The sequence below is a fragment of the Carassius auratus genome, linkage group LG30F, assembly GCF_003368295.1.
Source record: "Carassius auratus strain Wakin linkage group LG30F, ASM336829v1, whole genome shotgun sequence".
Lineage (NCBI taxonomy): Eukaryota > Metazoa > Chordata > Actinopteri > Cypriniformes > Cyprinidae > Carassius > Carassius auratus.
Window position 1 is genome coordinate 1,145,661 of NC_039294.1, and position 21,936 is coordinate 1,167,596.

At 34.7% G+C, this 21,936-nt stretch overlaps 2 protein-coding genes across 8 annotated transcripts in view; both read left to right on the top strand.

Annotated features, from left to right (window-relative positions):
- Window positions 1-9,949, top strand: part of pdlim5a (PDZ and LIM domain 5a) — a 59,144-nt gene extending 49,195 nt beyond the window's left edge. Inside the window, exons 8-13 of one of the 5 annotated variants that reach the window (XM_026240517.1) lie at window positions 2,240-2,334; window positions 4,554-4,728; window positions 6,461-6,641; window positions 7,212-7,332; window positions 8,140-8,255; window positions 8,341-9,949. In XM_026240517.1, coding sequence (XP_026096302.1) covers window positions 2,240-2,334; window positions 4,554-4,728; window positions 6,461-6,641; window positions 7,212-7,332; window positions 8,140-8,255; window positions 8,341-8,430 — 778 coding nt within the window. In that variant the 3' untranslated portion in view covers window positions 8,431-9,949. The remainder of the gene's footprint in view (window positions 1-2,239; window positions 2,335-4,553; window positions 4,729-6,460; window positions 6,642-7,211; window positions 7,333-8,139; window positions 8,256-8,340) is intronic. The other 4 variants (XM_026240516.1, XM_026240519.1, XM_026240520.1 and 1 more) reach the window with 4 other exon arrangements.
- Window positions 9,950-14,470: 4,521 nt separating this feature from the next.
- The window catches only part of bmpr1ba (bone morphogenetic protein receptor, type IBa), a 56,072-nt gene continuing 48,606 nt past the window's right edge, over window positions 14,471-21,936 (top strand). For all 3 annotated transcript variants that reach the window (XM_026240524.1, XM_026240525.1, XM_026240523.1), the window contains exons 1-2: window positions 14,471-14,594; window positions 18,690-18,745. The gene's annotated coding sequence lies outside the window, so the exon portion shown is untranslated. The remainder of the gene's footprint in view (window positions 14,595-18,689; window positions 18,746-21,936) is intronic.

Here is a 21,936-nt window from a genome sequence, read left to right on the forward strand (position 1 = left end):
AAATAGTTACTGAAATTCAGTGGTTTTTCATCTACATGCACTACCATTTCATCAAAGAATCATGAACAAATGCATCATGCGGAAAAGTTTCTTAAGCAGCAAATCAGAATATTAGAATGATTTCTGAAGGATCATGTTACACTGAAGACTGGAGGAATGATGCTGAAAATTCAGCTTTGCAGCACAGGAATAAATATAATTTTAAAATATATTCAAATATAAAACAGTTATTTTAAATGACAATAGTATTTCACAATATTACTGCTTTTACTGTATTTTGGGGTGAATGAACGCAGACTTGATGAGCAGAAGAAGAACATGTGAAGTTTTGTAGTATAAATAGTGTGAGTAGTGTGTTCACACTGAAAATTACAAAAAGAAAAAATAAACTTTAAAAACCCGGATGATGCTGTTAAATAACCAAAGAAAGGAAGTGTGAAATGGTCGACACTTTATTGCACTCAACTGTCACAGCTTTAATTATGAGGGGCTATCAGACTCCTATAGTGAATGACAAAATAACCTTAAATAATTCATACACTACAGGCATGAGTACATATAAGTGCATAGTGTATAGTTTTGAGACAAAGCTAGTGTGTCTGCAATCTCTCTAATAAATATTTGTTGGATTCTGAGGTTTCATAAGAATCCCACAGTGCTGTACATCATGTACAGACAGATCATACAGCAGAGGTCTCAGACACGCCAAGACATACTTGACATATCAGCCTGAGGTTATTTGAATTTTCCCATCATATATTTAAATGCTCATTAAACCCGTATTTGATTAACAGGATTTGAAAAACTCACAGTAACTATTGTTCAGCTTTGATCAACACGTCTCGTGCAGGCGCAACAAGCAGAGAAGTTTAGTTTTGTGTGAAAACATGACTGAAGGCAGATTGTAGAGGGAAAGAATGCATACGGTATATGAAAGAATGAATGATTTAATCAGAGCCGATCCTCCCTATACACAAAGTGTGCAAGCTGTGTAGGGTCCCTGATACTCCAGGGGGTCCCCTTGCTCTCAAAGATGATTTAATTTAAGTTTAATTTTTCAATTTGGCCAGCTGTTCTGAAAACATGAATGTTTGTTCCTTTTAATGCGGTGCACTGTCGCCCTTTCTATGTAAAAATCTGTCAAATCATGTAACATGAATGTAATACAGTCTCTTGCTTGAGACAAAAAAAACTAAACAGTTGAAAGCATACCGAGCCGTGGAAGAAACATTGTTTCTCAAGCGCTTTCCATGAGTGCGATTCAAGACGGAGTGAACACGGACAAATGTATTTATTTGTATGAGTACATAATAGGAAAACTACTATCTTCAGAAAAGTTTTGATGACATTTGCTTTCCATCTTCCCTCTATGTAATGAATAATAAAGCTATGCGCATAGCTTTGTTTACAGAGGTTACCGCGAAAACAGCTCTGTTCTGCTGTTCATGAGCGCCATCTGTTGTCAAACTGTGGATTTACAAAGTCTGTCTGCCATATTTTTGTTCAGACCAATGCGAAAATCAGACTCAATTTTTGTTGTAAATCTTAACCAGTCAATGGAAAATAGCCTACCTTTTTGAGAAGGTACTGAGAAGTTGAGATTTTTAGAATGCACATTAGCATGTAGAACTGTTTATGGAGCGTTTTTTTTTTTTTTTTACTTTGTATTTATCATTCTGACTTTTTTATATAAAATAAAAATTCAAGGCTGAAAGTTAAATATATATATATTTTTTTAATGGTCAAAACTTTATTTAAACGTGGTGCATGTCAGTAGATAACATTTTATGAAAATATTTTGTTAGTTTAAAAAAATCCGGTCATCAATTTCTTATGTTTTTATTTCACTGTTTATGCAAACAAAAATTGCATACGTGCCAATTTTATTTGTTGGCTTTTGTCATAAAACTTGGTAAAATAAATACAGTGTGGTTATTAGCTCTTTTTGTTTTATATTTCCAACACATTTGAACAATTCCGTGTATAGCAGTTTGGATTTATATTTAAGAGATTTAAGTATTGTATAACGTTGGTAGTTCTCAGACACATTCATTTTTAAAAATATGCTCCTGAATGAAATAATGTTGGAGACCATTGCCATACATATACTGCACACAATGTACATATTGCATACTGCTTTCTTTATGAAATAAAATGTTGTTTGCAGTTTGACCTTCACTTGTGCTTTTCTTGGCTTGTCCTTGTAATGATGTCTCTCTCTCTGTGTTTGGTGTGTCAGTGAGGATCTGGATGATTCTCAGCCCAGTGCTCATGTCACCTGTCCTGTAAAGACCATGATCAAAGCCCCAGGAACACCTGTCAGAAGCACAGCAGGTAATATCACCTCATAACTGAAGATCCAGCTTCTCTCCTGTGCACATACTGACCACAGTGCTCCTCTCTGTATACACTACAAATCTAGATTTTTTTTTAAATGCATTATAATATTAGTGTAAAATTTTTGTTTGGTGCAAAGAAATTTCATTTCATTTCTTTCATATACAGTCTTGTTCAAAATAATAGCAGTACAATGTGACTAACCAGAATAATCAAGGTTTTTCGTATATTTTTTTATTGCTACGTGGCAAACAAGTTACCAGTAGGTTCAGTAGATTCTCAGAAAACAAATGAGACCCAGCATTCATGATATGCACGCTCTTAAGGCTGTGCAATTGGGCAATTAGTTGAATTAGTTGAAAGGGGTGTGTTCAAAAAAATAGCAGTGTGGCATTCAATCACTGAGGTCATCAATTTTGTGAAGAAACAGGTGTGAATCAGGTGGCCCCTATTTAAGGATGAAGCCAACACTTGTTGAACATGCATTTGAAAGCTGAGGAAAATGGGTCGTTCAAGACATTGTTCAGAAGAACAGCGTACTTTGATTAAAAAGTTGATTAGAGAGGGGAAAACCTATAAAGAGGTGCAAAAAATGATAGGCTGTTCAGCTAAAATGATCTCCAATGCCTTAAAATGGAGAGCAAAACCAGAGAGACGTGGAAGAAAACGGAAGACAACCATCAAAATGGATAGAAGAATAACCAGAATGGCAAAGGCTCAGCCAATGATCACCTCCAGGATGATCAAAGACAGTCTGGAGTTACCTGTAAGTACTGTGACAGTTAGAAGACGTCTGTGTGAAGCTAATCTATTTTCAAGAATCCCCCGCAAAGTCCCTCTGTTAAAAAAAAGGCATGTGCAGAAGAGGTTACAATTTGCCAAAGAACACATCAACTGGCCTAAAGAGAAATGGAGGAACATTTTGTGGACTGATGAGAGTAAAATTGTTCTTTTTGGGTCCAAGGGCCACAGGCAGTTTGTGAGACGACCCCCAAACTCTGAATTCAAGCCACAGTACACAGTGAAGACAGTGAAGCATGGAGGTGCAAGCATCATGATATGGGCATGTTTCTCCTACTATGGTGTTGGGCCTATTTATCGCATACCAGGGATCATGGATCAGTTTGCATATGTTAAAATACTTGAAGAGGTCATGTTGCCCTATGCTGAAGAGGACATGCCCTTGAAATGGTTGTTTCAACAAGACAATGACCCAAAACACACTAGTAAACGGGCAAAGTCTTGGTTCCAAACCAACAAAATTAATGTTATGGAGTGGCCAGCCCAATCTCCAGACCTTAATCCAATTGAGAACTTGTGGGGTGATATCAAAAATGCTGTTTCTGAAGCAAAACCAAGAAATGTGAATGAATTGTGGAATGTTGTTAAAGAATCATGGAGTGGAATAACAGCTGAGAGGTGCCACAAGTTGGTTGACTCCATGCCACACAGATGTCAAGCAGTTTTAAAAAACTGTGGTCATACAACTAAATATTAGTTTAGTGATTCACAGGATTGCTAAATCCCAGAAAAAAATGTTTGTACAAAATAGTTTTGAGTTTGTACAGTCAAAGGTAGACACTGCTATTTTTTTGAACACACCCCTTTCAACTAATTGCCCAATTGCACAGCCTTAAGAGCGTGCATATCATGAATGCTGGGTCTTGTTTGTTTTCTGACAATCTACTGAACCTACTGGTAACTTGTTTGCCACGTAGCAATAAAAAATATACTAAAAACCTTGATTATTCTGGTTAGTCACATTGTACTGCTATTATTTTGAACAAGACTGTATATATAAAAAACAGACAGATAAAAAAAAAAAAAAAAAAAAAAAAAACTTTAAACCAAGATACTTTCTGATGTTTATTAATGTTTATGTTGTGCTATAACTAGTAAAGAGGAGGAGATGCGCTACAGCGATCTGTCACGTCACATTTAAGACCATCATTTTTTTTTTTTGAATTTCTTTAAAAAATTATTAAATTTGAAAGTAGGCTGCTCTGAATGCTAAGCGATGTATTTTTCACTGTGTGAGAATGTGATGTGTGGCATGGCTTGTCGGATTTAGCAACAGTAACTAAGGGGGGCAATTCAGACATTTTCTAAGTGCACCAGCCTTTAATTTATCATTTAATACATTAAAGAAGTGGAGAAACCCAGAGACGAGTTGAAGATCTAATGAGTGTTTGTGTATTTGTGTGTGTCTTTGACAGGTCTCATCACTCCCACTTTTGGTGTCATGAGTAACAGTACTCCTTTAGGCCCCGCCTTGGACAGGCCCAGGCCCCGCCCACACCCCAAAGACGAAGCCTCATTGGTCCAGATGGCAGAACACATCCCTGCTGGAACACGCACTCCTGTGTGTGCTCACTGCGATGTTATCATCAGGTACACAAACTAGTATTCAGTGAAAAATCCAAAATAAGATATCCTAGAAGGCTTCATAATGCTGCCACCTACTTTTGGAACAAACAGTCCCTTGTTGGGATTATGCTTATGATTCTCTTCAATGCTGTCTAGATAGGCAAAGCAGCTCACTTCCTTTTGGAACAGATGCACAATATAAAAAATGCAAAAGGCAAAATGAATGTGATACTTAAAAACATGTTTAACAACAGCTGGTTCTATTGATTCATTGTTGTTGTCATCTTTTCAATTTTAATTTAACAAACACTGACATTGATATTTTGTTTTCTCTGCACCTCTAGCTCACTTTTACAAGATGTGATATGCATAAAATCACAAAGTCATTAATAGAGTTTTGCTGTGAATATAATGCATGTTTATAATGATTAGTTTTGACTTTCAGTTACCCTCAAATCTGCTCTTTCTGATTCTGATATCATTCATAGTGAGCTGACTATGTAGTAAGCATTGTAAGAAATCATGGATGCACTTCTATCCAAAAATCTAAAGAAGCCTCACATATATTCTTCTCACAATTCTGTGCAAAATAAGTAAATAAAAGTATGTAAGATGGTGAGAAAACAAGAAATATACTTTTTTGGATTCTTTAATAATTTGTTATAGTTTATTATTTACAGTATAATTAATATAACCTCACTATGATTATTACCATAATGTTAATATAATTAATGTTAATACTATATATTAGTACAATTCATTTAATAACAGATTATTTATAAAAAAATATATATAATCATAAAATTAAATATTTCATTATTATTATAATACAGATAATTTTTATTATATAGATGGTAAATGGTAAATGTATATATACATGTATAAATGTATATGTATAATTATTATTTAAATAATCTATCTATCTATCTATCTATCAAAAAAAAATTATTTGTGCTTATTAAAGTATTTAGCTGTTAGCTTAGTAACAGGCTACTGTAAGTGACTCACTACTAAAATCGATGGATTTTATCCAAAGCGACTTACAGTGCATTCAGGCTATCAATTTTTACCTATCATGTGTTCCCGGGGAATCGAACCCCCAACCTTGAGAAGCACAATGCTCTACCAATTGAGCTACAGGAACACTAACACATTCCAGATATCACACACTTACGGCGGCAAACGAGATGTGTGTGAGAGACAGTAATTAGGAATAAGCCTCTTCTCAAAGAGCCTTCATTTAGCAAATGAAGCTTGTTGAATTACATCTGAGATTAAGATCTTTACTAGTTACCGATGAAGTGTGTTATTTATGTGCATCTAGTGGCAACAAATGTAATTGCAGGCTGTTTGTTTGTGACTCTACCTGTTTATTTGATTATATAATACATTATATAATTTATATAGATCAGTGGGGTATACTGGATCTAAGATGAAACTGAAAACAGTTGTGGGGGATAAACACACAATATAACTATTTTCTGATTCAAGATAGGCAACTATCTACAAAAAGTGCAACCCATTGAAGGTTTCACAGTACAGTCCTTATTACTTTTGGAAAATGTTAATGGAAAAGTTCAGCTAGAAGGAAAATCTGGCTAATTTGGCTTGTTGGTCTCGTACTGTCTAGGTGGGCTTTTCTTTGCCAGAGTAAACTGCAAATTGGACCAGAAGCTGCCCTGTGTCACAACACAACATTTAACCACTGTACAGCACAACAAGTCATGCTGCTGTTCCATGTGTTTTCTCATTTCAGGGGGCCGTTCCTGATGGCCATGGGGAAGTCGTGGCACCCAGAGGAGTTCACGTGTGCTCACTGCAGTGTGTCTCTGAGCGAGCTGGGTTTTGTGGAGGAGCAGGGCTCTGTTTACTGCCAGCACTGCTATGAGGAGTTCTTCGCCCCGACCTGCGCACGCTGCCAGCACAAAATCCTGGGGGTCTGTGAGCGTGTGTTTCACAAACACCTCGAACTGCCTGCCTGAGCTTTTTGGCTCATTGACACAAATATATTAACACACAGAGAGACATTAATGTTTTTAAACTTTTTGCAGTATGTGCCGTACATTCAAAAGCTTGGGGTCAGTGAATGAAATGAATGCTTTCATTCAGCAGGAATGCAATAGTCACATTAAAGACGTAGTATGTTACAAAATATTTCTATTTACAATAAATGCTGAACTTTTTATTCATCATAGAATCCTAAAAAATAAATTCCACAGGAATAGTAAGCAGAACTAATAATCAGAAATGTTTCTTGAGCAGCAAATCAGTATATTGTAGTGATTTCTGAAGGATCATGTGACACTGAAGACTGGAGGAATGATGCTGGAAATTCAGCTTAACTATCACAGGAATAAATTATATTTTAAAATATATTACAATACAAAATACTTTACATTATTACTAGTTTTGATTAAATAAATGCATTTTGGTGACCCCAAACTTTCGACTGGAAGTCTATATGTAAAGATGATGATGATGATGAAGATGCTGTTGTGTTTTAACAGGAAGTGATCAATGCGCTCAAGCAGACCTGGCATGTGTATTGTTTCCTGTGTGCATCCTGCCAGCAACCGATAAGAAACGATACTTTTCACCTCGAGGATGGAGAGCCGTACTGCGAGAGAGGTGTTTGTTTGTCCATTACTTTCTGTAGACATCGGTTCTTTTAAAACTGAATTGTATTTTAAATCACTTAACTCCCATACAAACCTTTCTGCATTTACTGTATATTGTATATGTTCATTAGCTGATCATTTTCCTCAACAATCATTGGAACATTAATCATGGGAAAGGAAAAGATTAACACATTTTATTTTTCTTATATACACTTTATTTATCTTAAAATAAATTGAGACTTTTATCTAAGTCTCCAACTTCTCGTGGAAATTTATTTGATGAAAAATATTATTACGATTTGAAATAACTGTTTTGTATTTGGATATATTTTTAAAGTGTAATTTATTTCTGTGATGCAAAGCTGAATTTTCAGCATCATTCCTCCAGTCTTCAGTGTCACATGATCTTCAGAATTCATTCTAATATACTCATTTGCTTAATTGCTGCTTTATATTTTTGTGGAAACTATGACACATTTTTATTTTTCTGGGTCCTTGATGAATAGCAGCATTTATTAAAATACTGTATAAATCTTTTGTAACCTTATAAAGTAAATGTCTTTGACACTTTGGTCAATTTACTGATCAATTTCTTACTGAATGAAAGCATCCACATCTGACAAAAATCTTTTGAGCAGTAGTGGATACTATCCAGATTATTATTATTATTATTATTATTATTTTTAGCTGTGTAGTGAACTCTTACATTATGGCAACAATTGTGTATATTTGAATTCCAACTAAGGAATTTGAGAAGCAACATCAGAGACGAAACTGATAGTTAAAGTGCCTCTGAGTTTTCTAATTGTGTGTTTAGATTACTACAGTCTGTTTGGGACGGGCTGCCGTGGTTGTGATTTCCCCATAGAAGCAGGAGATAAGTTTCTGGAGGCTCTGGGCGGCACCTGGCATGACACCTGCTTCGTGTGCTCAGTAAGTGTGTGTTCAGGCTCAGCTGAGAGTGTGTGTGTGTGTTCACCGAGCGCTGTGTGATGAATGTCTGCTGTGTTCTCCTCAGGTGTGCACCGTCAGTCTGGAGGGTCAGACCTTCTTCTCCAAAAAGGACAAACCGCTTTGCAAGAAACACGCTCACACTCTCAAAATATAAATGCAAAATGAAAAACAACCGTTGAAGTTTAAGAAAAATACGTAAATAACACATATTTACAAAGATATAAATGACACATACTCAAAGGAAAAGCAATTCTGATGTGGTTTGAATGAAGGATGATCTGTTAGAAGAAGAAATAAGATATTCTAAAGTATGTGTGTAACCAAACAGTTGCTGGTCCCCATTGACTTCCATATTAGGGGGAAAAAAACATGGGAGTCTGTGGGGACCACCAAATGTTTAGCTGTCAACATTCTTCAAAATATCTAACAGAAGAAAGAAACTGGATTAGAACTTGTGTTAGTAAATGATGACTGGATTTTATGTGTTTGGGTGAAGAACTATCCCTTTAATTTCCTCACTTCATTGAAAGCTGTGTATTATTTAATAAAATAAGGACCAAACAATTGGAGAAAAGTCTGAAGAAATGCACTTAGTTTATCTGACATAAAACGCTGCAGCGAAGAAGTGCGTATCATCTTGCTTCCCTCGACAAAAACCAATAGGATTTTTGCATTGGATTTGGATTATTGTAGAAATGCCGCTCAGTGACTGACCATAGTTTAGGATTCTTACACGTTTATTCAGAAAGATGATCTTCACAAATAAACACAACTTTTGAAGGCCTAAAGCAGTCACTAGAAGTATGAAACTAAACAAAGGCTATAAATGAATTATAAATGGTCACATTATGTTTCTGACAACTCTTTCAGTATTTATTTAAAGCTAGAAAGCATTATTATAAACACAATAAGGCTGTGAATGCCGACTAGAGACTAGATGAGTTTTTATGATGTCCCTGACATGCTCTGTAGTCCCATTTAGCCACTTTTTCTTTATGTAAGACACATACATAAGAAGTTAAATAATCAGGAGAGGGGTATTACTGATGTATTTTATGTTGTAGAATTAAATGTGAAAATATCTTGAGCTTATGTGAAACACAGACCTTATTTCACACACAACAGAATGATGGAACTGTAAGTGCAAAATAGCAAACTCACGTCCTCTCAGCACTCTATCGCCAAATATTACGTTGTCACCCACTTATATAGCAAACTTCACAACATACGAAGATGCCATCTGAGAGGTTAGATACGAAATAAATTAGTAGCATACTGATTAAGGAAGTGAAAACTCTAAATGATCAGCTGTTCTTAAAGGCATTCTGAAATCAGAAATAAAAGGAACACATAATAAATTTACAGCAGAATATGGACTTATTTTATAGTGCTTTTTAGTAATTTTCACAGCCTTTTCCAAACCGCAAATTTCAAGTTTCACAGTAGAATGATATAATATGCATTTGTAAACGTAAATTGAAGGGAAGTGTATTTATTTCAATGCAATATAGTGGCCGACTCTTCATTTTACTGTATTGTGTTTGTTTTTATGCCTGTTTTATCTATTTTATATATATTAGATTTGCACTTTCAACAGTTTCTGTTTTTGTAAAACTTTAAAAAATTCTTGCTTGCTTTATACAAGTTTTAATAAAATTAAATGCTAACATTCTGCTGTCCCCTTAATTTCAATCTTTTACCTCTTATTTAGCTCCAATTATTAAAATGTACATGGGAAATTTGTTTGGTGAACTGTATGGAATTCCGTATGGAACTTGTTTTTCTTTTCTTTACTTTTTGGATTTTTCAAAAATATGTTTTTTTCTCTCATGGATAAAAGGGTGAAAATAAGTAACAAGGGCTGTATCTTCTATTTTATAGGCTTTAGGTTTACAGATCCGCACACACCGATAAATCATTATTGCTCATATTTGGTGTTAGTTATTTAAGCAGACTCTTAAAGGGGTCATATGATGTTGCTAAAAAGAACATTATTTTGTGTATTTGAAATGTGTTTATGCAGTTTAAGGTTAAAGAAAGACATTATTTTCCACATACTGTACATCATCATTGTTCCTCTATGCCCCGAAACATGTCGTTTTTTAAAAAGCACATCGTTCTGAAAAGCGAGGTGTGCTCTGATTGGCCAGATATCCAGTGCTTTGTGATTGGCCAAATGCCTCAAGCATGTGACAGAAATGTTAGACCCCTTGTCATATTGTGATGCGTGTCCTGGTCAGAACAACAGCTCAGCAAGACAAAAACAATAAAACCCATTACAAACGAGCCATTTGTTGCATCTAGTGGGGACATAGTTACGGATTATAATGACTTAAACTGAGTTTTTACACATTGCATTGCATCGCATCGCATCGTGCCACATGAACATAAAACCAGGTCTGCATTTTCGATCAAAGAATCGACAAACAACAAGCAATACTCTACACAAGTGGTTCTCAATTCCAGTCCTCGCGCCCCGCAGCTCTGCATATTTTACATGTCTCTCTTTAGCCCCTTTCACACTGCACGTCGGACCCGCAATATTCCCGTAACATTGCCTGGTCGCCTTCTGTGTGAAAGCAACCACGTCCCGGAATTGATTACCGAATCGAACCCGGGTCGGGGACATAGTAACATTGCGGTAATCGATCCGGAACGAGCGCTGTGTGAACAAAAGCCAGATCTAATTCTGTATCGAAGTGATGACGCGTGTTATCGCGCGCCTTTTTTACCGGCTGTTTTGAAGGAAGATCAACATTCACGACGAAAACATATGTGCAAACTGTAATAAAGCAGAGATCAGTTAGTTCCTCACTTTCCGCGCTGACGCAGAGATCGTTTGCTTGCTTCAGTGAAAGTATAACGTGCCTAGCTTTGTCGACTCGTACATTACACGTCACGCGCTGATGTCACGTGTCGTTACGGGATCTTCAGGGGTTGTGTGTGAAAGCACGCACATATACCGGGTCATCACTGGCAGTGTGAAAGTGCCAAATCTAGCGACCAGGGAACAATTACAGGAACACTTTACCCCTGTATTTGCCGGAATGGCAGTGTGAAAGGGGCTTTTGTTAACACATCCGATCCAGATAATCAGCTCGTTAGAATTGAGCTCCGTGCATGAACTTTGTTCCCATTGACATGGTCCCTACACAGTGTTCATTGCTCCCTACTCCTTGAGCAGGGGAAATTGGTTGAAGTTTACCTCATTTCAGAACATTTACACATGGACAAGTTCACACACGGCGCAAGGACTGGAATTGAAAACTTCTGCTCAAAACTCGCATTTGAATCATCAGTGGCAAATCCTTTACATATGCAAGCGTACTTACAGACTGTGAGTCAGAACAGCCGGCATTTTAATTTTCTCTCCCAGGATCAGGAAACAGTCTTCCATAAAATGTGCTGCACACATCTGAATATTTGGGTTGAACTGTTTGGAAAAGTGTTGTAAATAAAACTTAAGCTCTGATTTCTAGTTGTGTCCTCTTTTGGAAGACCAAGCAAAGTATTTTCACTTTCAAAATGAAACTGCTTTTCCACATCTTGAGACCGTCGACAACAGCGAGAATAAAAGTCACTTCTTCTTTCTTTGCGTGAACATTTGGCCAGAGTTATGCAAATCTTCCCAAATTGTTACATAGACGTGGGGGTGTGTTTAAACGAGGCGTTTTAGGACAGCATGTATGAGTCTAAACTTTGATAAAGAATATCTCTTTGGGTCTGAAACTTTAGTCTTTGCAACTTTACAGATCTTATTTATGCACTAAGAGCTTGTAACCCTTTAAAAAGAAAGGACTAATTTAAATCGCATCACATGACCCCTTTAAATGTAAACGTAGAGTTTGAATTGACCCTGATGGATTTGTGCTCCAGACATGGATGACTCCTCATGCTTCAGATTCAGGAGACGTGTGCTGCTACTTTACTGAGATCGAACCTAAAAACAGGCAATATTTATAATACAAGAACAGATTTATAAACTGAGCCATATCTGGCAAAGCTAAATCAAGGAACTAAAAGTTTAGTGTCAAAGTGAAGTGTTGTGTGCGTTTCTCTCTCTCAGGTGAGTGGTTTGACTGTAATGGCTGTAACTCACACCAGCACAAGAGCTCAGGGGTCGTGACCTCTGCCCAACACATGAATGAGACATTCACTCCGGCCACAAAGAACACCTTCTTTCGCTTTCTGTCTTTTCTCCTCATCCTCTCTCTTCACACTAGTCTGAGAGGGGTGGCTCAATTCATCTGAATATATGAAAGCTGTAAAAAAATAAAAATAAAAAAACTGCTTAACTAACCAAACTTTTTTAGTTATTAAAGATTTTTGATAGTATGTGCAATATAAATTGTCCAAGTTCAGTAATGGTATCATAGAGTAGTCCTTCATTAATCTGTACTGTGGTCCTCTTTGTTTACTATATATGTATCATAGTATTTACATAGTACTGTGAGGTACATCAGAGAATAGCATTTTCAAGTGTATCTCATGGCATTGCCTTTGTGGTGGTACTTATTTGAATGGTCGGGCATATTGTCACAAGTTGTGATTATGTTGCTTATTGACGATAATTAAGGAAGAATAAAGTAGAAGAAATTAAACCATATGCAGGGTTATTATAGTTAATAAAAACTAAAATCATAAAAACATTGAAAATAAACTAAATGTTAACTAAAATATGTACATTTGAAAATATTTTATTTCAGCCAGTGGCCAAGGCAACATCATTCTCATTTTTGTTTAGTTTAACTTTAAGTACTAAATAACTAAAACTAACTACATTAATAAATAATAGATCAAATCTATATCGACATAATAATAATAATAATAATAATAATAACAATAAAAAGACTAACAAAAAAATATATTACTATAAAATTAAGGTGGAAACAATAAAGAATATATATAAATTAGGGCTGTCAAAAATAGCGCTTTAACGGCGTTAATTAGTTGTTTGTTGTTAATTACGTCAAATTTTTTAACGCATTTCACACATGCGCAGTGTGACAAATTATTCAGGTTAGGAAAGTCTCGTCGATCTCTGAATTCTCAAGATAATAAAAAACAGCGGCGAGTGCCGCGACGAAAACACCGAAGAAGCTTAAGGTTTTACCTCAGTTACTCTCAAATACATTCATGCCAAGCTCGATAAACAGAGAAGACTTTGGTAGTTGATACGCTGGAGCTTCTTCCTGTTATAGCGTCCTGTGTTTCACACTGTGCATGCGCAGAACGCATACATGCAATGCAGCGAAAATTACAGCTGTTTGGGAAAGCATATGCATTTTACTTGGTTTTACTCTCACTTGAAGCCTTCAGAATGTGAAAATATCGATCCTAAAGTATTGTGGCAGAGCAAATGAACACCTCCCAAAAACAAGAGTGCCCAGACAGAGTGCTGCTAATGTGATGGTGGCGCATGTTTGTGTTTCTGAGTTAATTCTTTCGAGTTTCTCTATGCATAATTTCATAGATATGTGGCTATATTTAACCACTGGTTCACCTAAAACTCTTACACTATCTGTAGTTAATTGGCATGGTTTGATATAGTGCTCAGGTAAATTTGATCTAAGTAAATGTTAAACTTTTGAAATTCAGAAAAAAAGAACCACATATTGATGAATCAATACATGAATATAATGTATCTGTGTCCTGTTATTTATCTTTTGGTATGCATTTCAGAAAAAAAAAAATGGTTAGGATTCAGGTGTAATTGCAAATAGTGATTAATCATGATTAATCCACTGAAAATTCTGATTAATTTGATAAAAAAGTTTAATCATTTGACAGCCCTAATATAAATGTACTACAAAATAGTAACAAAACTTTCATATTAAAATAACTGTGATATACATTTAAATAAATAAATAAATAAATATGAAATAAAGCAGTCCAAAACATTCTGTTTAAAATGTTTAATGGGATATTTATTTATTTATTTATTATTTATTTAGTAAAATTAGAATCATAAAACAAGTCATAATGGAAAATGTCTACTATTATTTAATAAATTGCAATAATTATTTACAATAGCTAAATGTGTTTTATAAACTAAATATATGAACTAACTTTGTTTAGGTAGTAAATCGTTGTATGTATTTATTTATTTAGATTCCTAAATCGCCTGGCGCTTAACTATGTGGGTTGAGTTTGTCTGTGAGCGTGCGCGCGCCGCCGGTAGTCGGTGTCGTGGAGTTCCCGCGCGTCTCGCGCTGCTGATGTTGACGAACCCTGAAGAACTGACACATCATTCACACCGAGTCGCAGACCCTCTTGAGCTTTTAACAAGAAATCACGGAGACTTGGACTTCAGAACAGGTAAGAATCCAGTCAGTCTCCCTCTTTTTAGCGGAGAGAAGTGATTCGGATCTGTCTCGTGGTAACGTTATATCTGCTCTTTTAACAGAACTGCGATTGATTTCAATGAACTGTAACGTTTAATCGGTGCGGTCTGATGACGGTTCGTAGACTAGCACTGCGGATTGCATTGTACATTGTTACAAACATTTACCATGGTAAATATCCACCGAAATAAGTTACTATCGTACTGTATATTCCAAAGAGAGCATATTAAGAATATATATTAATACTATATGTAACGTTTAGTAGTAAGTTAGCTAACTGTAACGTTAGTTTGACATTTAAGGATAACCAACGTTTGGGATAAAAACATGATTCTACAGGTTTTTATGAAACCAACACTTTTCACAGTGTGTGTCTTTAGAACTGTTTACAGTATGATTCAGTAAAAAACAATTTACTACCATGTTTTTGTCGAAGGGTAGCCTACCATATTTTTTAAATTACTTATTACGACATAACTACTATAGCAAGGGAAAATGGTAAATATTGAGTACAGTGTTGTATATCATAATACGATATTAATCATATTACGATGGTATTAACATCTGATACATTATTGTACTATTGCAGCACAGCAATTGTTTGTTAGGGAAATAATTGATGATCTTCCCCTTGTCATATGCTTTTGGACAGTTTGTAATGTGATATTTTTGAGTTGCACTTCAAAGGAACATTAAAAAAAGTTGAAGTGTGTCACTGCATTAGAAATACAGCCTGTTTTCAAATGAACAACTGCTATTGGTCAGAGAAACCGATAGTCCTGCCTCCAAGCTTATCATTTTGTCAAAGTATTTACATTCTTCTTTCTACTTCAATCTGACAGTGTAAAAACTGTTTAAATCATCATCATTTTAGGTGTTATGGTGTTTCATTGTCATAATGACAGCTGGATGTAACTAAACATAGAAAATAAGTTTAGTAAGTGGATTTTATTTAAATTATTTGAAGCTGTAAAAGCTATTTATATAATTTTTACAGTCATTTTATGGTTTTGTTGAATTGTCATTGCGACAAAGTTTTAAAATCAGATATAACTTTACACAAAAACATTTTATTTTATTTTTTTTTAATATATAGTTAGCTTTTGTGGCTGTATTATTGAAGCAGGTGTTTTTTAACCTTTACCGATTGGCCATGTTCACTAACTCCATAAATGCCTCACTGTAACGCAGATTTGTAGGGACAAGAATTGAAAATAATTTTTTTTGTGGTAATCAACAATATGCCCAAAATGCTGGCGATTCAGCTCAGCTTGAACCGCTAAAACCAGAACACACTGGACGGATTTGCACTGCAGATTTGGTTGTGATATAAGGTGTTGAGGACACGTTTGCTGGGAATATGATACAGCGACAGAAACTTCTAACTGCTCTGATAAGGAGTTAACTCACACTATCTTGATAGCCTCTACTCTTTCAGCACTTAGAGGGTAGTCCCAACAGGAGACACTTTCTCTTGGGATAATGAAGGAATCAGACTGTTTGTGTCCATTAGCTGCTTGATTTTTGACTTTTATGAACCATCTGCTCCACGAACACAAGAATCAATTGTTGACTGAAGCACAGTTCACACAATGTCTTCAGTGTTGAGCAAAGTCACTATAGCTTGATTTCACTGTGTTGCGTGTACCGTTTGTATATTTTTTGTGATTGTTAAAACATGTTAGCTTTAGAGTACATCAAAATATAGTGAACTAGATGAATTGGTGTGGGTTTAAATATGTGAAGACAGCATATTTTTATTATGGACTAGTTGATTGATGTGCCTTAACCCTGTATAATCTGATTTTTCTAAAAGAAAAACGTCTAAAAAAGTTTGAAACTCAACTTTATTTTAGTTCATGGAAATTATTTGTAATAGTTCTAGCATTAGTTAAAAATAACAACATCAGCTGGACAGAATTCAGCAGAATTTATAGGTCTCTAGATGCATTTTAAAGATATTTTTAACTTGAGATGGACCTTAAGTGGTGCAAGGCACAATTAAACAAACAATGGGAGATGTGATGTATACAGTAACATCCAAATGTCTGTTTGCATGTGTACATAGACCAGTATTTTATAAAATGCAGACTAATCTAACATAGAGCACAGTAATTATCTTAAAATGTATTGTTAAAATTGATGCAATTGTTACAAAAATATGGCTATAGTGGCGATGCTTTAATGATTTAGAGACAGTCTCTGATAACACGCTGAAATCTTCATTAAAGATGTTTTCTATGCAGTCATGCCAGTTGCTATAAATATTTAACCTAAAACATGAATGAATAAAATAGAAAGAATCCAGACTAACTATAATCGGTTGCAGGCTTTGTTGTTTTTCAGGTTATGTGTTGTGCAGTAGCAGTTTACAACAGTAACATGTTCATTGTGTGTGATTTCAAAACAAGTTCACTAATATGACTGTAGGTCCAATGTCATGGATGAACAGAGAGTGAGAGACCTGAAACTACGTGAGCTTGCACACACACACACACACACGAACTAATCAGGTCCAGCTGTGTGTCAATGTGTGTTATGTGGAGTTCACGTTGGAGAGTGTGTGACCATATGGCATAAAGCGTCCAATTCTTACCTCACCCCCCACCTTCCGTCATGGGACTAGGCAGGAAAGACTCAACAACCAGCCAGAGTCAAACAGCAGATGTGAGTGTGTGTATGAGAGAGAGCGATGGAATGTGTGAGTAGTACACCCCATCTACAGCACAAGTCGGCAAAACTAGAACACTTATAATCAACATGAAATCTAAATGTCATAACTTGCTCTTCCTGTGATAAAACTCACTTGATGTCTACGATTCAACTCTGACTTTTCACAATCCAATCAAAAACTAATGCTTATAATCAAGATCCATCTTATATTTTTTTCTTGTTAAATAAGCAGTTATTTTATTGTCATTTATATACTATTATATTATTTATTCATCTTTAAGTAGCCTTAGTTTTTCTATTTTCAATTTTAACTTTTTCAACTTTTCTTTTTAAAATATTCTATATTGTGCAATTATTTTTTATTTTCAATAATAATTAAAATTGTAAAGAATATTACATTTTTTAATTTTTCTTTTAAAAAATTCAATTTGTTTTAACAATTTTAGTACTTCAACTTACTTATTTCACATAGGGATTTCCTGATTTTTAAGTTTTTCAAGTTCTTCATCTAATATTTTATTTTATTTTATTTTATTTTATTTTATTTTATTATTTAAAATGAAAAGAAACCAGTATTAATATTGTTAATTAAAACTAATAATGTCGCTTAGCCATTTTACTTGGAAATGTTTGTGGTTAATATTGGCAACACTTCCATTTCTTGCCGACTTTAAGTATATATTTATGTTTAAAGGAAAAACTATTACGGAAGTTTTGGTAATTTTGTAATTATCTGTATCGCTTTATTTTTGTTTCAGTTTTAGTAATTTTGGTACTTCAATTTATTTTTCAAGGCAGTATTTATCATTTTCAATTTCAGTCACAGTATTTAATTTAATATTTATATTTTATTTTACTGCAGCTAATTTAGTTAAAGTTTAGTTAAAGCTGTCTGAAGTGAAAGTGTGCAAAGTTGTCATAAATTGTCTCATTACAATCAACAAAGCTCGTTGTACTGCTGGTGTGCAAAGTCAATAAAACTAGCATTCTTGTGGTGTATAGACACTATATTTGGGCGCTTATATTTATTTAGGTTTTCTTAGATTTTTCACTTGCTTTGGAATTAGAATGCTAATATGACTAGCTGAATTTAATACAGACATGCTGTGTGTATTTAAGTGTGTGGTTGTGTATGTGTGTGTGTGTGACTAAAAAGGAGTCTCTGTTTGAGCACCATTGGTCTCAACCTCACCCTGACACTACTGCTCACATTAATACACACATTCATGTTTATGTGATGTTGCTTGCATCATTTGACTTGGGAAGTGTCAGGCTGACTGAAAATTCAATATTTATTGGAGTGTTATGTGCAAGTGTTCATAGTATAATCGTTTAGTATATAGTGAAAGGTGTGTGAATATGGCCTTATTTGATTGTTTGTTTTTTCTCTTCACAGGTGATCTGTATTCTGATTGGCTGCAGGTTGGTTATGAGGGTCCTTATATCAGAAAGGTGAGTAGTATTGATTCCACAGATTGATTATGACTCATGGGGCCTAAAGATACAGTTTCTGACCGATAATAATGCTGAGAAGTATGAGGAATGTTTTGCACAAACAAGACTATAAGGATGACTCTCTCCCAGTACAATACATTGAACACACATCCAGAGCTCAACTCTTTTTTGAAACTCTTTTTCTTTTTTAAAGATTTTTTATTTTTATTTTATTTTTACAGACAAAATTTCAACTGGTCCCACCACAAAAATAAGTAAATAACATAAACACTGTTAAAAAAATATATTTTTATAATAGTAATAGTAATCAATTGAATAATCATTTGTCATTTATAATTATTTATTAATAAATTTTAGATATCAGTGCAATTCACAATTCTTGAGTCTAAGTTCAAAACCACAGTAAAAAACTACTAGTCGAATGTAACGTTCGGACATTATTAAAGTGTCCAAAATAAGATAAAATAAAGGTAAAATAAGAACAAATAAACAAATAACAAGTAATTACACAAATAAATAGAATAAATACAAATATAAATTAAAATAGAAGATACAAATGAAATAAACAGTGCTTTGTGATGATCCAGGGCACGTAAGTAAAAATATTTTAAAAATCCTAGATCTTAATCCTTAGCATGTAAATCATAAAGGATTGAAGGTCAGCTTTATTGAATTTATTTACTCATCCTCATCTCGTTTCAAAGCTGTACCACTTTTCTTCTATAGAACACAAATGAAGATATTTAGAAGATTGTCTAATATTTATTTTGTCTATACAATGAGTCAGTGTTGTCTAGACCGCAACATTCTTCAAAATATCTTATTTTAAGTTCTGCAAAAAAAAAAAATATATGTTCGAAATGGCATCTCAATTTGCTGTTTGTCTAAATTGTCGCCTATGAGAAATAACTAAGATATCAATGAGCTCTCAAGCATGTTTTTTCTTTCCTTTGGGATCAACCGTCGTTCTGCAGGAACTTTCCCGTTGACAAAGCTACAGATTTAAAGCATTTGAGAGCATGCCATGAGATCTCCAATCCGGAGTTTAGAGAGTCTATAAAGGCTTCAGGTTCATCTGAGTGATTTATCATGCAGGAAATAATGTTATCACAGTTCATTCCTCAGGTAATATACGATCACACACACCTCCCATTGACCCAGGTGTGTGTCTGTGTGTGTATAAATGAGTGACAGAGAGATTGCTTGTGTCTGCAGGGCTGATATTATCACTTGCTGAAAAGAGATATAGATCAAGAGGAAATTGAGCCATTTAAATCCCAGGAGCGCTTTATGATTAATGGCTGTCAGATATTATACTGTCTCTCTCTGAAAAGATCTGGCAACCAGCCGAATAAAACACCATACACACTCATAAAAGTCAGTCTTTTTTCCATTGTCCAAAAGCCAAATACCCTCTGCAGTCCACCCACTACGGGTGGGCGGTGTGACTCAAATCTTATATCATGGTATGAGTAATTTTATGTGATGGAAGGCGTCTGTATCAGTTTTTAGTTTTTGTGTGTGGAAGAAAGTGGTTTATTAAATAACATATAAACCATGTAGTAATATCTATTTTTGGATACTTCAGAAGCAAAATATTTTTTTATATGTTACAGTAAGTATCACATTATATAACGAAACAAAATAATAAAATATTATGCATAGTAAATTAGATAGTTCTGACAATAAATGTGAATTACATGTTTTAGGTTATGCTGTCATTAGCGTAAATGCATTGCCTGTGACCTCTATAAATATGTGGTATAAACAATAAATACAAATTACATTTCTACCATTGCATGTAATATACTGTAAAATACGTGCAATGGTAGAAATTGTGACCCACAAACCCATTTTCACTCTTTAAAGAGAAAGATGAAAGAAAGAGAAGAAATCTAGAAATGACTAGCTTTTGTAATGTACGTGCTCCTGAGAGCATACATTTCCTGATTATGAGATTAGCAGCTTTAACTGAAATGAAGAAGCACATTTTATTAAGTGTGTGTGTGTGCTCGTGCGTTCATTTTTGCAGATTTTTATAAATGCAGTATTTTTTTTCATTTTTTTTTCATTTTATTCATCAAACAATCCTGAAAAAGTTTATGGTTTCCACAACAAACAGCACATCTGTTTATCACTGATAATAATCAGAAATGTTTCTTGAGAAGCAAATCAGCACATTAGAATGATGAATCATGAATGAATAATGTGACACCGAAGACTCGAATAATAATGCTAAAAATTCAACTTTGTTCACAGGAATAAATTACATTTTAAAATTATATATAAATAGAAAACGGTTACTTTCATATTAATAAATATTTCTCAGTATTACTGTTTTCACAAATACAGCCTTTTTGAGCATAAATCACTTTAAAAAAATCTTACAAACCCCAACTTTATATACATTTACTACCCTAGTATCATAGCAGTGAGTCTAGCACAGGTAAGCACCAGTCACGTTTCTGCAGAAACTGTAATCTAGTTATCACATGGGACATTACACAGATGCCCTGCTGGGCTCTTATATGTTCGTGATTGGCTATTAAGATTGATTTACGTCCTTTCCGGTTTGCCACACCCCCTCTCCAGTGCTCACGTCTGTTAAAGTGCTTATGCTTGTGGAATTTCATTACTTCCTGTCTCAGTGGCTGGACTGGTGATCAATGCTGTATGTGTGTCTGCTCATGTATGCACTTATAAACTTATAGACTGCTGACGGATAACCCTTGCATAACTCATTATGCATCCCTGAGCTGCAGTATATATCCATTTCACATGCACAGCCGCTCGCCTGTGTGTCAAACAGGGTGCTGCCTCCATCTGACACAATTTTAAAATGTGGTGTGATTATGAGGGGGAAAGGCGAAATACAGGCGAAACCCATGTGAGAGGCTGATCACCCTAAATGTGCCCCTTTTATGCTTGTAACTGGTCAAAAAAGATAAAAATGGCCAGATTAAGAGGTAAAAACTGTAAATCTGCCATAAATATACATATAAATGTAAATTAAGTTGCATTGCATTTCTCTTATTTTCTCTAAAAAATATCGTGGTTATAGCAAAACATTTACAAAGGAAGTGAATGGGGTTAATTTTGGAGAATAGAAAAAAGCAACATTTTATAAAATCAAATTTTTATACATTACATTATTATTTTTTCAGTAAAACTTGTGTTTTTATATCATA